The sequence below is a fragment of the Rhinopithecus bieti genome, unplaced genomic scaffold, assembly GCF_001698545.2.
Source record: "Rhinopithecus bieti isolate Rb0 unplaced genomic scaffold, ASM169854v2 scaffold_5023, whole genome shotgun sequence".
Classification (NCBI taxonomy): domain Eukaryota; kingdom Metazoa; phylum Chordata; class Mammalia; order Primates; family Cercopithecidae; genus Rhinopithecus; species Rhinopithecus bieti.
In genome coordinates, this window is record NW_016805223.1 from 2,659,576 (window position 1) to 2,676,076 (window position 16,501).

General features: G+C 35.7%; 1 protein-coding gene across 1 annotated transcript in view; it reads right to left on the minus strand.

The window, feature by feature from the left end:
* Window positions 1-16,501, minus strand: part of METTL25 (methyltransferase like 25) — a 131,213-nt gene that overhangs the window by 13,825 nt on the left and 100,887 nt on the right. Inside the window, 1 exon segment of the mRNA XM_017871706.1 lies at window positions 15,498-15,591. Within this exon segment, the coding sequence (XP_017727195.1) occupies window positions 15,498-15,591 (94 nt within the window).

A 16,501-nucleotide genomic window follows, 5' to 3' on the forward strand; every position in this document is an offset into this window, starting at 1 on the left:
AAATAAATGTATTAGTTTTCAAATTCTTTTTTTTTTTAATATTGCACTATATTTCTTTTGAATTTAAAAAAACTATAAAGGGTAATGGAAAGTAAGGCTTTGTCTCATTCAATTTCTTGTGAAGCTTTCCAGAAAAGCTCTCCCCCTTTGTACAGAACTCATGCAGATTACACACTCCCCATCCTTTTCAAAAGTTTGCCATTTTCTGAATCAAACGAGTCTCTGCTGGAGTAAACTTTTGCAGAAGAATATATTGGACTAAACCCAGGCCTGAACTTCAAGGCAGCAAAAACTCTCATCTCACAAAATTGTGTGTGTTGAATTACACTCTTTAGTTCTCTCCTCTATCATCTGAAGATCAGCAGTTGTAAGATAACTCAGAACTCATAATCTTTCCTAATCTGCTCCCTAAAAACGTATTTCTTCAATATGATTTCTTGGGTGCTCCATTTTCTTTGTTTTCTTTTGTGCTAAATTGGGAAGCACCATGCTGGTCATCAGTTATGTTTATTTCAAACTAGAGATTGTTGATTTTGTTCCTCAGGATAAGACACTTTAGAGAAATATGTTCTGTTGATTTTGTCTGAGATCTGTAACCGTGGGCATTTCCTCTTGACATCTTTCTGCATCCCTCTTTTACCTTCATTATACTTTGTAATATACATAGTTTAAGATTTCAAATTCTTTCTGATATTGACAAAGAGAGTTTTGTTTCTCTTTCTCATTCTGTGTGTTGCTTTTGAGTGTATTCTGGAAAGAAAAGGTGAGAACACCTTTTTACTCTAATATTTTAAAAAAAGTTTGTTGTTTTAAGAGATCCAAAACTAGATATTATAGACTAGGCATTGTAAGTATGTTTGATGCAAAAAAGCCAAGGGAGAACTCCAAACGGTGAAACCATATGCAAACCTGTGTGCAAAAAAACCCAAACCAAATCAAACCAAATCAAACCAAAAATGGCCTTGTTCTTACAAGTGCATAAGAAGTATACAGTTGGCCTTCTCTAACTGCAGGTTCTGTACCCACAGACTCAATCATCTGCAGATCAGAAATAGCCACGAAAAAAATAACAATGCAAAGTGACATCAGCACGACGACTGACTACAGATGCCTGATGCCAGTCCCCCTATACAATAAAGACACAAGGCAATGAATATACAGATGAAATTTGATTGGAGTGTTGAATGGAGAGCACTGGTGTACAGCAGGGAAGTGGAGATGCACCTGTGGTGATTAGAAGTCCAGGTGGGCAGTTTGGACACACCTAGCCTCTGTAGCTCCATCTTCTCTGATTGGATGAGATCTGCCCCAAATCAGCAGAAACTTCCTGTTACAGGGAAAAAGTAAGCAGAAGAATGCTACCAGCCCCCATTGCTACCACAAACACCATCCTTTCTACAGGAGAATCTCATAGTCCTCATAAGTGGTAAGCCCAGTTTGGAGAGCTTCCAGGAACCCTCACAGCTGCATTGTCCCAGATTAGGAGTACAATGCGTTCCCTCCCCACTCCCACTTAGCCTTGTATGCCAAGCTTCTACAGCACAGAGCCATCTTAAGACCAGAGTAATATCAGGAGTGCACCCTGCTCTGAAAGTCATTAACACTACCTTATCTGTACCACTGGGACTCTATCTTCATTCTACCAAGCCCATATGGGTGGCTGACTGCCACAACCTAAGCTGCATGGGGCCTGGGTCCAGGATTGGCTGTCACTCTGGTCCTACACAGCAGAGAAACCAACTCACTTCTAGACACAAAAACAGTCTGGCAGTCCTGTCTAGTGTAAACCTACCCTTGAACTGGCAAAATTGCTGCATGCCCAATCCTGAGGGGAGAGGCCGTGAAGCCTCCAAACAACTGACATGCTCTGGGGCCAGGTGAAGTACTACACACACCCACACCCAGGGATGTACAAACAGTCCTGTGGTGCCACGCCCCTTGAGCTACCTAAAGGTCCAATGCACTCAATCAGGGTCTGGGAAAGACAGTCCCACAGTCTGCCCCTAGAGGGCAATCACCCAGGCTCACTGAGCAGCTGTGTGGGCCTATGACACAGGCCTGAGAAATAGCTCTGGGGACCATCCCCATTATACATGCCTCCAAGCCAGCTGAGTAGCTGTGTGCCTACATTCCAGGCTTGAGACCTGGAATGTCTCAAGGACAGACCTGGCCGACAAGGCCTAGGGTCAGTTGAACAGCCTTGCACCCCTGTCCCAGGCCTTGAGAAACAGCCCTGTGGGCAGCTCTTCGCAGTCCCACCCCAAGCTGACTGAACAACTGTGTATATGCGTTCCCAGCCAGAGTAACTCCCCAGAACCCCAATGCCAGCTCCAAGCTGGCTGACCCATCATATGCAAGCATGCACCCCCAACCTGAGAAACAGCACAGTGAGGCCACCCCTAACAAAGCTGCCCCACCACTGTCCACAAACTCTCTAAGCCTAGGCCACTGAGACACTCATGAATGCCACTAGCATGGACTGCATCTGAAGAATCTATGTGGACACTATACTACTGCATCCACCTAGGACCACAGCCAATGTACCCCACCCTACTAATATCCCAAAACCCATTCATATGAGTAAGCCTTTCCTTATGAAACCTACTCCATAAAATTGGATGATGTGACTTTTCCACCAAGTGCATGGAAGCCAATGCAGGGAAACATCAAACATGAAAAAGCAAGGAAATATGACACCTCCGAAAGAACACAATAATCTTCTAGTAGTGGAACCAAACTATAAGGAAAGACACAAAATGCCAGAGAAAATAATTCAAAAATAATCTTAAGAATACTCAGTACAAATAGATAAGTCAATGAAATCCAGAATGATAAATTAAAGAGATAGATACAAAAAAGAACCAAATTGAAATTCCACAGCTGAATAATTCAAGGAATGAAATAAAAATACAATTGAGAGCTTCAATAACAGAATAGACCTAGCAGAATAATTTTTTTCAAAATGAAAAAGACAAAACATTTTATTGATGAATGCACACACAGATGAACCTAGACAACCACTAAGAGTTCCTCACACTTTCATGTACTCACAATTGTTTCATCTTTATAGACATAAGTGAACAATTGGCTCTGCTCAAAAGATATGAAAAATTTTTTTAAGTTTAAATATACAGTCTTAATTATTCCAATGTCCCAATGTCCCAAGACAGATTGTAGGTAATGGAATCTCAACTGCATCTCAAAGAATCAAAAACAAAAAACAAAACTCAATGTAATCTATAAGATTAATATATTTATAGGAAAAATTCATATTAAGTAAATTCTACCCCTCTCTCCCTCTTATCTATTCTCTCTCTCAGTTATTGACAATTTTTTAATAGTATAAGAGGGCAGCAAAATTTCTCATCAACTTTTCAAAATAAACTATTAAAAGATACCCAAGAGACTTATGAATATAACACCATTGAAATTATTTACTGAGAAAATACTTTGTATTTCTATAGTATTTTAAAGTAAGTTCTCCAAACTGTTTCAGAATCTGTAGTGTTTTCACAAGTAACATTTTATTGGAGTTATCATATGACATAGTTGGTATGGAAATGATTACATCTAATAGATGAAAAAGATTTAGACATAAAGAACATCAAGCCCTAATGTCATATGATGTTACTGCTAAGAGTTAGGATTAGAACTCTCACCCTATTCTTAACCCAGTTTAGTATCCTAAGTCCCTATATATTCTGTTTCACAGAATGCTACTAGTCACTGTGCTCATGTGTTCAAACAAGTTTGGGCAATGCTGTGTTAAACAAAGCCAACCATATTCCCAGAGGCTTTATCATGCATAATAAATATCCAGGAAGGGTATGAAGAATAGGGCAGGTGCCATAAACTGAAAGCCCTGTAGGCACCAGGTAGGTAACAAAAGTGAGGAGGCAGGGCTAGAGAATGTGGCCCCATCTAGTGGGGCCCTGACCATACAGGAATGCAGTCTAAGCTAGCCTAGTCTTTTCAGAGAAGCTACAAATCTGAGTTTTAATTTTAAATTCCCAGGTATTTATGCATGTTGCATCAATTTAAGAAAAAGAAAACACTGTAGTATGAAAAAAATATTTAGGCCAGATCAGGTTGGTCTCATTTAGAAAATCTGAAATACCATGAGTCACAATTTTATTTTCCCATAGGACCTTCATTCAAAGGATCTATTAATTTCTTAGATCTCTGCAGAACAGTGTTGAAAATGTGCCCTTTGCAAGCAAGCCTCTTGTCCTCCTAGACCATTATGGTGGGAGCACCTCTAAACCCCAAGCATGAATTATTCAGCGTTTACTCAAATTGAAATTGAAATTAATACCCAGCCTTAACTGTTCATGTAGAAATGTTTCTCTTCTGACAAATCTAGCCCCTGCAAATCTATATTTCTCAACTTCTCAACAATTATACTGATAATTGAAGATATCTTTACAATAAGCCTCACAATTGAATTGTGAAAAATAACACTACAATTGATTAGATATGAAAAAGATGCTTCAACTTTCTGAAACAATTTTAAATATATAAGTGGTTTAAAGGCATTTACAAGTTTAGAATTTGCGTTGAAACTAGTGAGTTTCACAGTTAGAATGGCAATCATTAAAAGTCAGAGAAACAACAGGTGCTGGAGAGCATGTGAGAATAGGAACACTTTTACACTGTTGGTGGGATTGTAAACTAAGTTCAACCATTATGGAAAAAGAGTATGGCAATTCCTCAAGGATCTAGAACTAGATGTACCAATATGACCCAGCCCATCCCACTAACTGGGTATATACCCAAAGGATTATAAATCATGCTGCTATAAAGACACATGCCACACGTATGTTTATGGCGGCACTAATTTTTTTTTTTTTTTTTTCCACAATAGCAAAGACTTGGATTAACCCAAATGTCCATCTGTGGACAGACAGACTGGATAAGAAAATGTGGCACATATACACCATGGAATACTATGCAGCCATAAAAAAGGATGAGTTTGCATCCTTTGTAGGACATGGATGCAGCTGAAACCATCATGTTTAGCAAACTATCACAAGAAGAGAAAACACGCAAACACCGCATGTTCCTCACTCATAGGTGGGAACTGAAACAATGAAGATCACTTGATCGAGAAGGGGAACATCACAGCACTGGGGCCTATCATGGGGAGCAGGGAGAGGGGAGGATTGCACTGGGAGTTATACCTGATATAAATGACGAATTGGATGGGTGCTGACGAGTTGAATGGTGCAGCACCCAACATGGCCACAAGTATACATATTTAACAAACCTGCACGTTTATGCACATGTACCCTAGAATTAAAGTATAATATAAAAATAAAAATAAAATAAATAAAATAAAAAAATTTAAAAAAAAAGAAAAAGAAACTAGGAGTTTCAAACACTATAATACTTTGCAAATGTAACTTTTCTAAGGCCAGAAAAGGCTTTTTTTTTTTCTTTTCCTATTCTTTCCTCTTTTTCCCTTTCATTTCTGCCCTGTCTTCTTCACTTCTGCCCTGTAAAAATTAGTTCAGAGAGCCTGGTAGTTGTTTCCTGTAGTGCCTAGCATTGTTTACTGTAGTGCCTAGCATTTTAGTAGAAACAGCATAAAAGTGTTCAATCACATGGCAAATGATTTTCTCATCGTGGTGTCTACTTGGTCCATACTCACTTCTTTTGGTGGGTAAAATACTCAGCTTCTTTTGACTGGTAAAATAGCTACCCTGATCCAGGGATCAAGTACTGAATGCATCATATTTCCAGAGCCATGAGAAAATAAACACACCTGTTACAGTCAAATGAGACTAACTCCTATTTTATTTCCATGGATGAAATAAAAACCTGGGTTCATTGAGAACCCTTGGAGGAACTTAAGAAATGTAACATTTGGAGTTATAATATAGAAATAAGAAATAATCATGAATTTCTTTCAAATAGTCTCAAATCAGATTTGATTTTTAAGTCCTATTTCTTTCTTCTCAACAGCTTTGGGGGCCAAGATAGAAGTTCATTTCCTACATTGTCAGTGATTATTCTCTTTGATGGACACAGGATTTGTGGAGTCTAAAGACAACATACAATTCTAAAGTGTTCATGTTGGAAAGGGAACTCTGCAATGATCAGAAGGATTGAGTCAGTTTTAGTATAAAAAATGAGAACTATATTAACAATGAGGCTGACTACACAGAGTTTTGAGCTAGAGACTCACTCTACCCAATACCACTGATATGTTGAAATGCTAGATGAAACTGACATAGAAAAATAATCCTGGAGTTTAAAATATGTCTGACATGGTAGTATCTGGACACTGTCTTCTGCAGTCATGGGCATAAAACTCAACGAGCACCACTTTAATCCATGACATAAAGATTAACCTCAATAATATAGATATCTTCTGCATGCACTTGTCTTTCACCTGCACTCTGCAAAGCTCCAATTAGAAGGTGGTATGGTTTGGCTGTGTCCCCATCCAAATCTCATTTTGAATTGCAGTTCCCACAATCCCCATGTGTCCTGGGAGGGACCTGGTGGGAGGTAATTGAATCATGGGGGCAGTTTCTCCCATGCTATTTTCATGATAGTAAGTTCTCATGAGATCTGATGGTTTTATAAGGGGCTCCCCTCTTTGCTCGGCTCTCATTCTTCTCCTTCCTATTGGGGTGTGAAGAAGGATGTGTTTGTTTTCCCTTCTGCAATGGATCTTAAGTTTCCTGAAGACTCCCCAGCCCTGAGGAAATGTGAGTCAATTAAACCTCTTTCCTTTATAAATTACCCAGTCTTGGGCAGTTCTTTACAGCAGGGTGAGAACAGACTAATACAGAAGGTCTCTTAACAAAACCATATGCAGTTGCAGCATCTTGCATATGATGTAGAAATACTTTATGTTAATGTTGACATCCAAAAAAGTGAGAAACACCAAGGCAGAAATACAGATTTAAAAAATTAAAGTGTAGGCAATTCTTACTAACTCATCATATGAGGCCGGCATAACATTGATACCAAAAGCAGGTAAGGACACAACAATAAAAACATAAAACTACAGGTCAATACCTCTGACAAACATTAAACACAAAAATAATCAACAAAATACTAGCAAACTGAATCCAACAGAATATCAAAGATAACACACTATGATCAAGTGAGATATATCTCAGGAATGCATGGCTGGTTCAACATACACAAAGCAATAAATGTGACATCACATCAACAGAATGAAGTATAAAAACTGTAGTATTATCTCAATAGATGTAAAAGCATTTGATAAAATTCAACATCCCTCCATGATAAAAGCTTTCAACAACCTTGACATGGAAGAAACATGCCTCAACATAATAAAGGCCATATATGACAATTCTATAGCTAACATCATACTGAAAGGGGGAAAACTGAAAGTTTTTCCTCTAAGAACTTTAACAAGGCAAAGATGCTCAGTCTTACCACTCTCATGCAACAAAGTACTGGAAGTTCTAATCAGAGCAATTAGGCAAGAAAAAGAAATAAAGGACATCCAAATTGGAAAGGAGAAAGTAAAATTATCCCTGTTTCCAGATGATATGATCTCATATATAGAAAAACCTAAAGATTTTACCAAAAAAAGTCTTAGAATAATAAACGAATTTAGTAAAATTGCAGAACATAAAATCAACATACAACAATTATTGCATTTCCATACAAAATGAACTGGATTACAAAATTAAGAAGTCAATTCCATTTACAATAGTCATAAAGGAAATAAAATATATATGAATAAATTTAACCAAGGAGGTAAAAGACCTCTACAAGGAAAACAACAAAACACTGAAGAAACTGAAGTGGATAGAAACAAATGGAGAAACACCCGATGCTCGTGGATCCAAAGCATTAATAATATTAAAATGACCATACTACCCAAAGCAATGTACAGGTTCAATGCAATCCCTATTGAAATACCAATGACATTCTACACAGAATTAGAAAAAAAAAGTATTAAAATCTGTATGGAGTTACAAAAGATCCAGAATAGGCAAAGCAATCTTGAACCACAAGAGCAAAGCTGGAAGCATCACGCTACTAGACATCAAAATATTCTACAAAGTTGTAGTAACCAACACAACATGATACTGGCATAAACACAGAAACATAGACAAATGCAGTAGAACAGAGAACCCAGAAATAAATCCATGTGTCCACCAAAATCAGCTAATTTTTGACAAAGATGTCAAGAATATACATTGGGGAAAGAATAATCACTTCCATAAATGTTGCTGGGAATACTGAATATCCATATGCTGAGGAATTAAACTAGATACCTCACTTCTCATCCTATACAAAAATCAACTCGAAATGGATCCCAAGACCTAAATATAAGACCCAAAACAACAAAACTACTAGGAGAAAACACAGGGGAAATGCTTCAGGATATTGCTCTGGGAAAATATTTTTGAGTAAAACCTCAAAAGCACAGGCAATTAAAGCAAAAATAAGCGAAGAGGATTATATCAAACTAAAAAAGCTTCTGCAGAGCAAACAAAACAATCATCAGTGTGAACAAGACAATCTACAGACTAGGAGAAAATATCTGTAAACTCTTCATCCAACCTGGAATTAATATGCAGAATATACAAGGAACTCAAATATCTCAACAGCAAAACAACAACAACAACAACAACAACAACAACAACAACAAACCCAAACATCCAAGGAAAAAAAGGGCAAGTAATCTGAGCTGATATTTCTCAAAAGAAAACATACAAATGGCCAAAAAATATAGAAAAAAATGCTCAGCATCACTAATTATTGGGGAAATGCAAATCAGAACCACAATGAGGTATCATCTCACCCAGTTAGGATGGCTATTATGAAAAAGATAAAAAATGACAAACGTTGGCAAGGATGCAGAGAAAAAGGAACTCCTATACTCTGTTGGTGAGAATGTAAACTAGTATAGCCACTATGGAGAAGAGGATAGAGGTTCCTGAAAGAACTATAAATGGAACTATCATATGATCCAGCAATCCCATTACTTGACATTTACCCAAAGGAAAAGAAATCAATATATCAAAGAGACATCTGCATCCCTATGTTTACTTTAGCACTACCTATAACAGCCAAGATATAGAATCAACCTAGGTGTCCATCAACAGATTAACAGGGACAAAGAAAATGTGATAAGTATAAACAATGAAATATGATTTGGCCATAAATAACATTGAAATCCTTAATTCCTGGCAACATGTGTGAAACTGTAAAACATTAGGTTAAGTGAAATAACCTAGGATCAGAATGTTAAAAACTTAGTATTTTCTCACTCAGATGCAGAAGCTGGGGGAAAAAAAAGCTAATCTCATGGAAGTAAAATGTAGTACAGAGGATTCCAGAGGCTTGGAAGGGTAGGAGGAAGTGCATTATAGAGAGTGATTTGTTAAAGAATATAAAATTATGGCTAGATAAGAGGATTAAGGTCTAGTGGTCTATAGCATTGTAGGATGACTATAGTTAACAATAATATACTATGTAGTTTCAAATAGCTAGAAGGAGGATCCTGAATGTCCCCAAAACAAAGGAATGATAAATGTTTGAGATGATGGATATGCTAATCATCCTGGTCTAATCACTATACACAATATATATTGCAACATCACTATGTATATCAAAAATATGTATAATTATTATTTGTCCATTTAAAAAATAAAAAAGAAAACAATAAAAAACAATACAGTATAACTACTTACATAGCATTTACACTGTATTAGGTATTATATATAGTCTAGACATTATCTAAAGTATAGAGAAGGATATGCATAGGTTCTATACAAATACTGTGACACTAGGGACTGGAGCATCCACGGATTTGGATATCCATGGGAGTCCTGAAACCAATCCCTTGAGGACAGCAAGTAATGACTGTATTCATGTGTTTTTAAGTAAAAAATTCAGTGCTTAAAGAGTGATTTCATGCTTTAATCAACTTTTAAATTAAACGCTTAAAATTAGGCTCATTAGATTACAGAGATTATAAGAAAATTTTAAAATGAATAGAGTATCTCATTTAAGCTGTATACATACACCTTAAAGATAGATGTCAGAAGTATATTCATGGTCTCATGTTACAGACATGTATATTTATGTATATACATTATGTTAAATGAAATAAGCCAGGATCAGAACGTTAAACATGGTATGTTCTCACTCATATGCAGAAGCTGGAAAAAACATTAATCTCATAGAAATAAAATATAGTACAGAGGATTCCAGAGGCTTGGAAGGGTAGGGTGAAGTGGGGTATAGGGAAAGATTTGTTAAAGAATACAAAATTATGGGTAGATAAGAGAATTAAGTTCTAGCAGTCTAAAGCACTGTATATTCATGGTCTCATGAATGTATATTCATGTTCTCATATCATAGATATCATTACTAAGTGTTAAAGCCAATGAGAGCCTCTTCAACTTCCTGAAGATAAAAGGAAGGCATTCGAATGGAAGCATTGCCTTGTATAGATCATCTTAGGCAAGAACAGACATGCAAACTTAAAAACTGAGAGTGCACACTGAATGGTAGCTGAAAGTACTGGTCATGAATGCCATTGCTCCATACTGCTCAACTCTTAGTCTCTAGAAAAAGGAACTAGCATGAGTTAAGTTGTGCAGTAGGGCCCTAGTAGGGCTAATTAGTGGGCTCTGAATCACCTACAGGAAGACATCCAGTCCTAAAGAGAAATTGGAGTGGGAGACAATATGTAAGAAATCATGCTCAGGTGCTTTAGTGTTTTTTTTTTTCTTTTTTCTTCCCACTTTCCTTGTAGTTTGTTGACAGTGATTTTAACTCTAATATATTCTATGCATTAGACAGTATATGTCTTAGTACCCAAAATGTTTCATACATTTGACCAATTTCATCCTATCAGCCAGACTTTCACGAATTAAAGTCCTGGATACAAGCAAATCTTCTTTAACTCTTTAGTATAATTCATTATTCCTTGATTTTCTTCTGCCTTTATTTCAAACTTTAATTCCTTAATCTGTTTTAGAAGTACATTTATTTTTTCTGTTGACAAGCATGAATTTTCTCTTTATTTTTTTCTCGTAGGTTTATTGTTTGCCTGATGATTGCTAGTTTTGAAAAAAATGCCAAACAAGCATTCTTGTGCTCAATGTCTGTTAATAAGTTATATAAGTATGACAAACAGAAGCATGAGTTCTAGAGTTAAACAGCCTGGATTAGAATCCTTCCTCCCCAATTTCCTAGATTTTGGGCTAAAGAAATCCACTTAACCTGTGTCTCAATTTCCTCATCTACAAAACAATAATATCACTTATTTCATACGGCCATCCTTAGTATTCAATGAGATAATATAAACAAAGCTTTTAGCACAGTGCCTGGCACAAAGCAAAGGTTTGGTAAACATTAATTATCTCATGTTGCTTCTAAAAAATAAATATATTTTATAACAGTTTCGTAGTACAGAAATTTTGAAAATAGGACAGAGAATTTCCATATACTATATACTCTTTTCTCCTATTGTTAACATTTTACAATATGGTATATTTGTCATAATTAGTGAACTAGTATTGATATATTATTATTAACTAAAGTTCACATTATATTCAAATTTCCTGAGTTTTTATTCAATATCCTTTTCCAGGTATAGAATCCCATCCAGGGAACCCACACTGCAATTAGTCCTCTTGGCTTTGACAGTTTCTCAAACTTGTCTTGATTTGCAGACCTTGACAGTTTTGAGAAGTACTGGTCAGGTATTTTGTAGAATGTTTCTCCACCAGGATTTATCAGATACTTTTCTCATAAATAGAGTGGGGATAGGCTTTTGAAAGAACCACCATAGGAATAATGTACCATATTCCTCACCTTATAACAAGAGTACATACTATCAACATGAATTATCACTGTTCATGTTGACCTTGATTACTTGGCTGAGATTCTGTTTGTCAGGTTCTTCACTGGAAAGTTCCTCTTTTTTCCCCCGTCACATACTATGCTCTTTGGAAAAAAGTCACTATGCACAGGCCACACTTAAAGAATGGGGAGTTTTGCTCTATTTCCTTGAGGAGGAAATATCTATATAAATTATTTGGAACTCTTTTCCATAGGACATTTGTCTCTTCTCCTCCACGTATTTATTTATTCAATTTGTTTTTCAAAGTAAATCTATATAAGGGGGTTCTAGATAAGCAAAGGAGGACCATATACTGTAACTTTCAGAGTGTGGGTTGGATGAGTGGATTACAGACACAGTTGTTCAGATATCCTTCCCACATCATATGTGATGAGAAGATGGGTTAGCAACTGAGGTAGTTCTCACCACTTGATGGTGGGACTGAAGGTTCTTGGTTAGGACATAATTGACTTAAGAACTAAAGTAAATGGATGTGAAGGTGAAGGCATCAGCAGATCCTGTCAAAAAAGTCAAGGAAGACACAGCCAGTGGCAAGGAGGCTGAAGTGTTCCTGATATTCTCAGGTTGATAGAGGAAGTTATCCAAAGATTAGTATCACTGTGATCTTCTGGAATAAATAGAGCAAAGGTGACTCAGTATGTTTATTACTTTTAGGTATGATTTCATTTTGCACATAACTGATCTTTCTAAGCTTGAAACATATGGGCTTTTTGCTTTTTAGTTTTCAAGTTTTCTATTGATAGATCCTCAAGTTCAGAGATTCTTTCCTTAGTTGTGTTCAGCCTAATAATAAGCGCATCAAAAACACTCTTCATTTCTATACCAGTATTTTTTTGTTGTTTTTCTTTTCTTGGAGACAGAGTCTTGCTCTGTCATCCAGGCTGAAGTGTGGCAGCATAAGCATCGCTCACTGCAGCCTCCAACTCCTGGGCTCAGGCAATCCACCTGCCTCAGCTGCCCAAGTAGCTGGAAGTAGAGGTGCATGCCACCACACTAGCTAATTTCTAAATTTTTTGCTGAGATGGAATCTTACGATGTTGCTCAGGCTAGTCTCAAACTCCTGGGCTCAAATAATCCTCCTGTCTTGGCCATACAAAGTGTTGGGATTACAGGTGTGAGCCACCGTGGCTGGCTACTGTGACAGTATTTTTTATCTTTAGCATTTCTTTTTAGTTCTTTTTAAAAATTTCAAACTATTTCCTTACACTTTCAGTTTGTTCTTGCAGGCTACCTACTTTGTCCATTAGAACTCATTATTGTTTTAAATTCCTGGTCTGACAATTCTAACATCTTTGCCATATCTGAATTTGGTTCTGATGTTTGCTCTGTCTCTTCAATCTGTATTGTCTTGTAGTATGCTTTGTAATTTTCTAAATAGCCAGATATAAAGTACTGGATAAAAGCAGCTGCTGTAAATAAGCCCTTAGTGATATGATAGCAACATGTGAGGGGAGGGGAAATGATTTTCAATGGTTTGTAGTCCTATAATTATGTCTCAGTCTTTTAGTGAGCCTGTGTCTCCGTACTACAAACTTTATCAGTGCTTCTTGGTATTTTTACCCTTTCTTGGGTGGCACAGGATGGCTAGAGTAGGCTGGAGTTGGATATTTTCTTTCTCCCCCATGGAACGTTAGAGTTGGCTGAAGCTAGGTATTTTCCTTCCCTCAGGTGATTTAGGCTCTGATAAAACACTAGCAGGTTAAGTTCTGATTATATAGTTTCTTCTGAGAAACTATTCATAAGAAAGTATTCAGAAGAGTAGAACGATCTGGCGTATTTCAAAAATATTTTTCTCCTCCCCTTGATGGAAGCAAGAGGGAATTTTTTTCTCTATTATTCTCTAAAGCCAGGTTGAGCTCATTAAGGTAAAACTCACAAAGGTGTGGGTGGTCCCTTACGAGTGGTTCCCTCTGTAGTTTTTAATTCCTAAAGTTGTCCACACTGAGCCTCCAACAATTTGTCAGTTACAGTTCAGGTTTTCCTACGCTGGCACCGGTTTCTGTGGAGGTTTCTGTTCCTACAAGTTATAAATCTCTGTATTTGCCTGTCTTTCCAGTTTGAGAGGTAGCAGTTTGCCTTGTGATCTCACTTCTCTTAAGATTTGTGGACTTTTCTGGTTTTTTTTAGTTTTTACTTGCTAAGACTGAGCGGCAGTTTCCAAGCTTTTATATGCTGGACTGGAAGCTATCCACTGTAAATGATTTTGTGAAAAGTAAATAAGGTAATGTTTGTGGTGCTCATAGCATAATATCTATCACAGAGTAAGTGTTTAGTAAATATTCACTTTTATTAATTTCTTATTACTTATATATACTAATAAATATATTAAGAAACATTTGTTGTGGTTTTTATTAAAGACAAACTGGGAAAACAAAGCAGAAAGAATGATAATAAAATTTTAAATGTATTAAGTAAAACTATAGCTCTTAATTTGTGACAATAATGCTTAGGTTTGTGTTCTTGATATTAAATATAAGACATGAAATGAGATATGCACTAAAGGTTTGCACTAGGTAAGACTAATTGGAAGGAAGATCAGTCAGATGAATGAAAAACATTTTTTTAAAAATAACCTAATAAATTAATTAGTGTAACCTTATCTATTCTCCTTCATTTATGCAAAAACTAGGAGAGTCTTCATTTTCGTGACTAAATTAAAATATTTATAAACATCATGTTGATTGTGTTATTACTTGTAGTGCATATAAAAGGATTACAATAATGAAAAGGAGTATTATATAGTTAGCATTTACTATATACATTGTGTTAAGAACTTTACATATATATTACCTAATTTAATCCTTCCTAAATCCTATGACTTTCTTATAGCTATTTTAAAGGGGAGGAAACTGACTAGTCCCACTTCAACTGCTTTAAGTAATAAAGCAACTGGGGATTAAATGAATAATTTATTTAATAAATAATAATACCTTTTAGCTTTGATATAACATTGTTGTCTTTGTAACATTTTCAAGAAATCTATTTCATTCCTTTGACCACCTACTCTATTGTTTGTTTCAATTTATAGTCAATTCAAAATACCGGAGTAATCCAAGTTCATTTAATATTTTAGTTAATAGCTTGTCTGAATAATGTTGAAAGCTATTTTTTTTCTCAGTGGTAGAATATTTATTACTATCAGTCAATAAGTTTATCTTTCTGCTTTCAATAATATGTTATCAATTATTAACTTGGGCCTCCTATGATATTACAACTTTTCAAGATTCTCCTATTCAAAGGCTTTTGAATTTAAGATTTTAATTTTAATTAGTTATATAAGCTAAAATAGATGCATTTCAAAATTAAAACCATTCTCTCTTGCTTTGCTTCTAGTTCTCACTTGTACTGTTGTCCTACTTTTTAACTCTATTTTGATTTGTAAATTGGCACATTTTAAACTCAAACTAAAAGAGGGAAACTCTCGGAGATACATGACAGTAAACTTTCTACAATGACAAGTAGGATAAACTGGAAAAAAGATGATGGAGGTCTGGTTTCAATATAATTTGGGCCTCTTCACAAATGAGAGTAAAGCAGAAGGGAAACTATTTTGTATTCTCTCAATTCATTACAAAATAGAAGTCCTTCTGTCTTTTCTGAAAATAATGAGTCATCATATACTGACCTTGGACTCATCTAATCCAAGCTTCTTTAGAGACCGTCTGACATAATCCAGAAATGAAGAACATTTGGAATAAATTTTACCAACATGCCGATCACTGTAAAACAAAATAGAATAAATTTTAGTTTTCCAATGTAAATTTTAGATGATTTTAAATTCAATTATGAAATATTTTAAAATATTTTCTGTGGATACAGCACAACATCCAAATGTGGTCAAAATATAGTAATACTTTTGAGGACATTTTAAAGTTACATGTTATAAAGTATTCAGGATCTGCTTCTGATAATTCGTATAACATATAGCAGTGAAGGCTGCGAGAAAGAAGTTTTAAACACAGTATTAAAAAGCCTCATTCTTAACAGGAACTATTGGTCTTTCAAAAGTTTCCATTGTGCTATGAAACACATTTGAGATTTACTGGCTCAATATTACAATGCACATCTCGTGACAACACCTGTTAGTAGAGGTAATAATTCAACAGCTATGCAAAGAGAACTTCTTCAATACCAGCCATTGAGTAAGCCCCATATAATGAGATGGATCTGACTTGATCTCATTTATGCCCTGCAAATTCTTATTAATAATTTAAACAAAGTATCACGGGATGGTTTTGAATTTAAACAATACAATGCTAGAGTACCACATCTCACAACTTTGGTTACAATTTAGGTGTAATGTAAAAATCAAGAGGATAAAAAAATTACGAATTATCAAAAACAAGGAATAAAGCTTCATTTACTCTTGGCAATATAAATATTAACACCTCTAATATTAATTAGACATAATGTTCTATCAATTACTCCTTTTAAATATGTTTAAAACATATTCCTTCAGCTCAATTTCAAGACGACATCTCAATTCCACTTTTATTACATCTTGTCTTGATTATTCCAACTATTTCCTAATTAAGACTTCTAAAACTGAAGTCTCTCTTCTACACTTCTTCCGACATGTTATTTTCTTTCTTTCTTTCTTTCTTTCTTTCTTTCTTTCTTTCTTTCTTT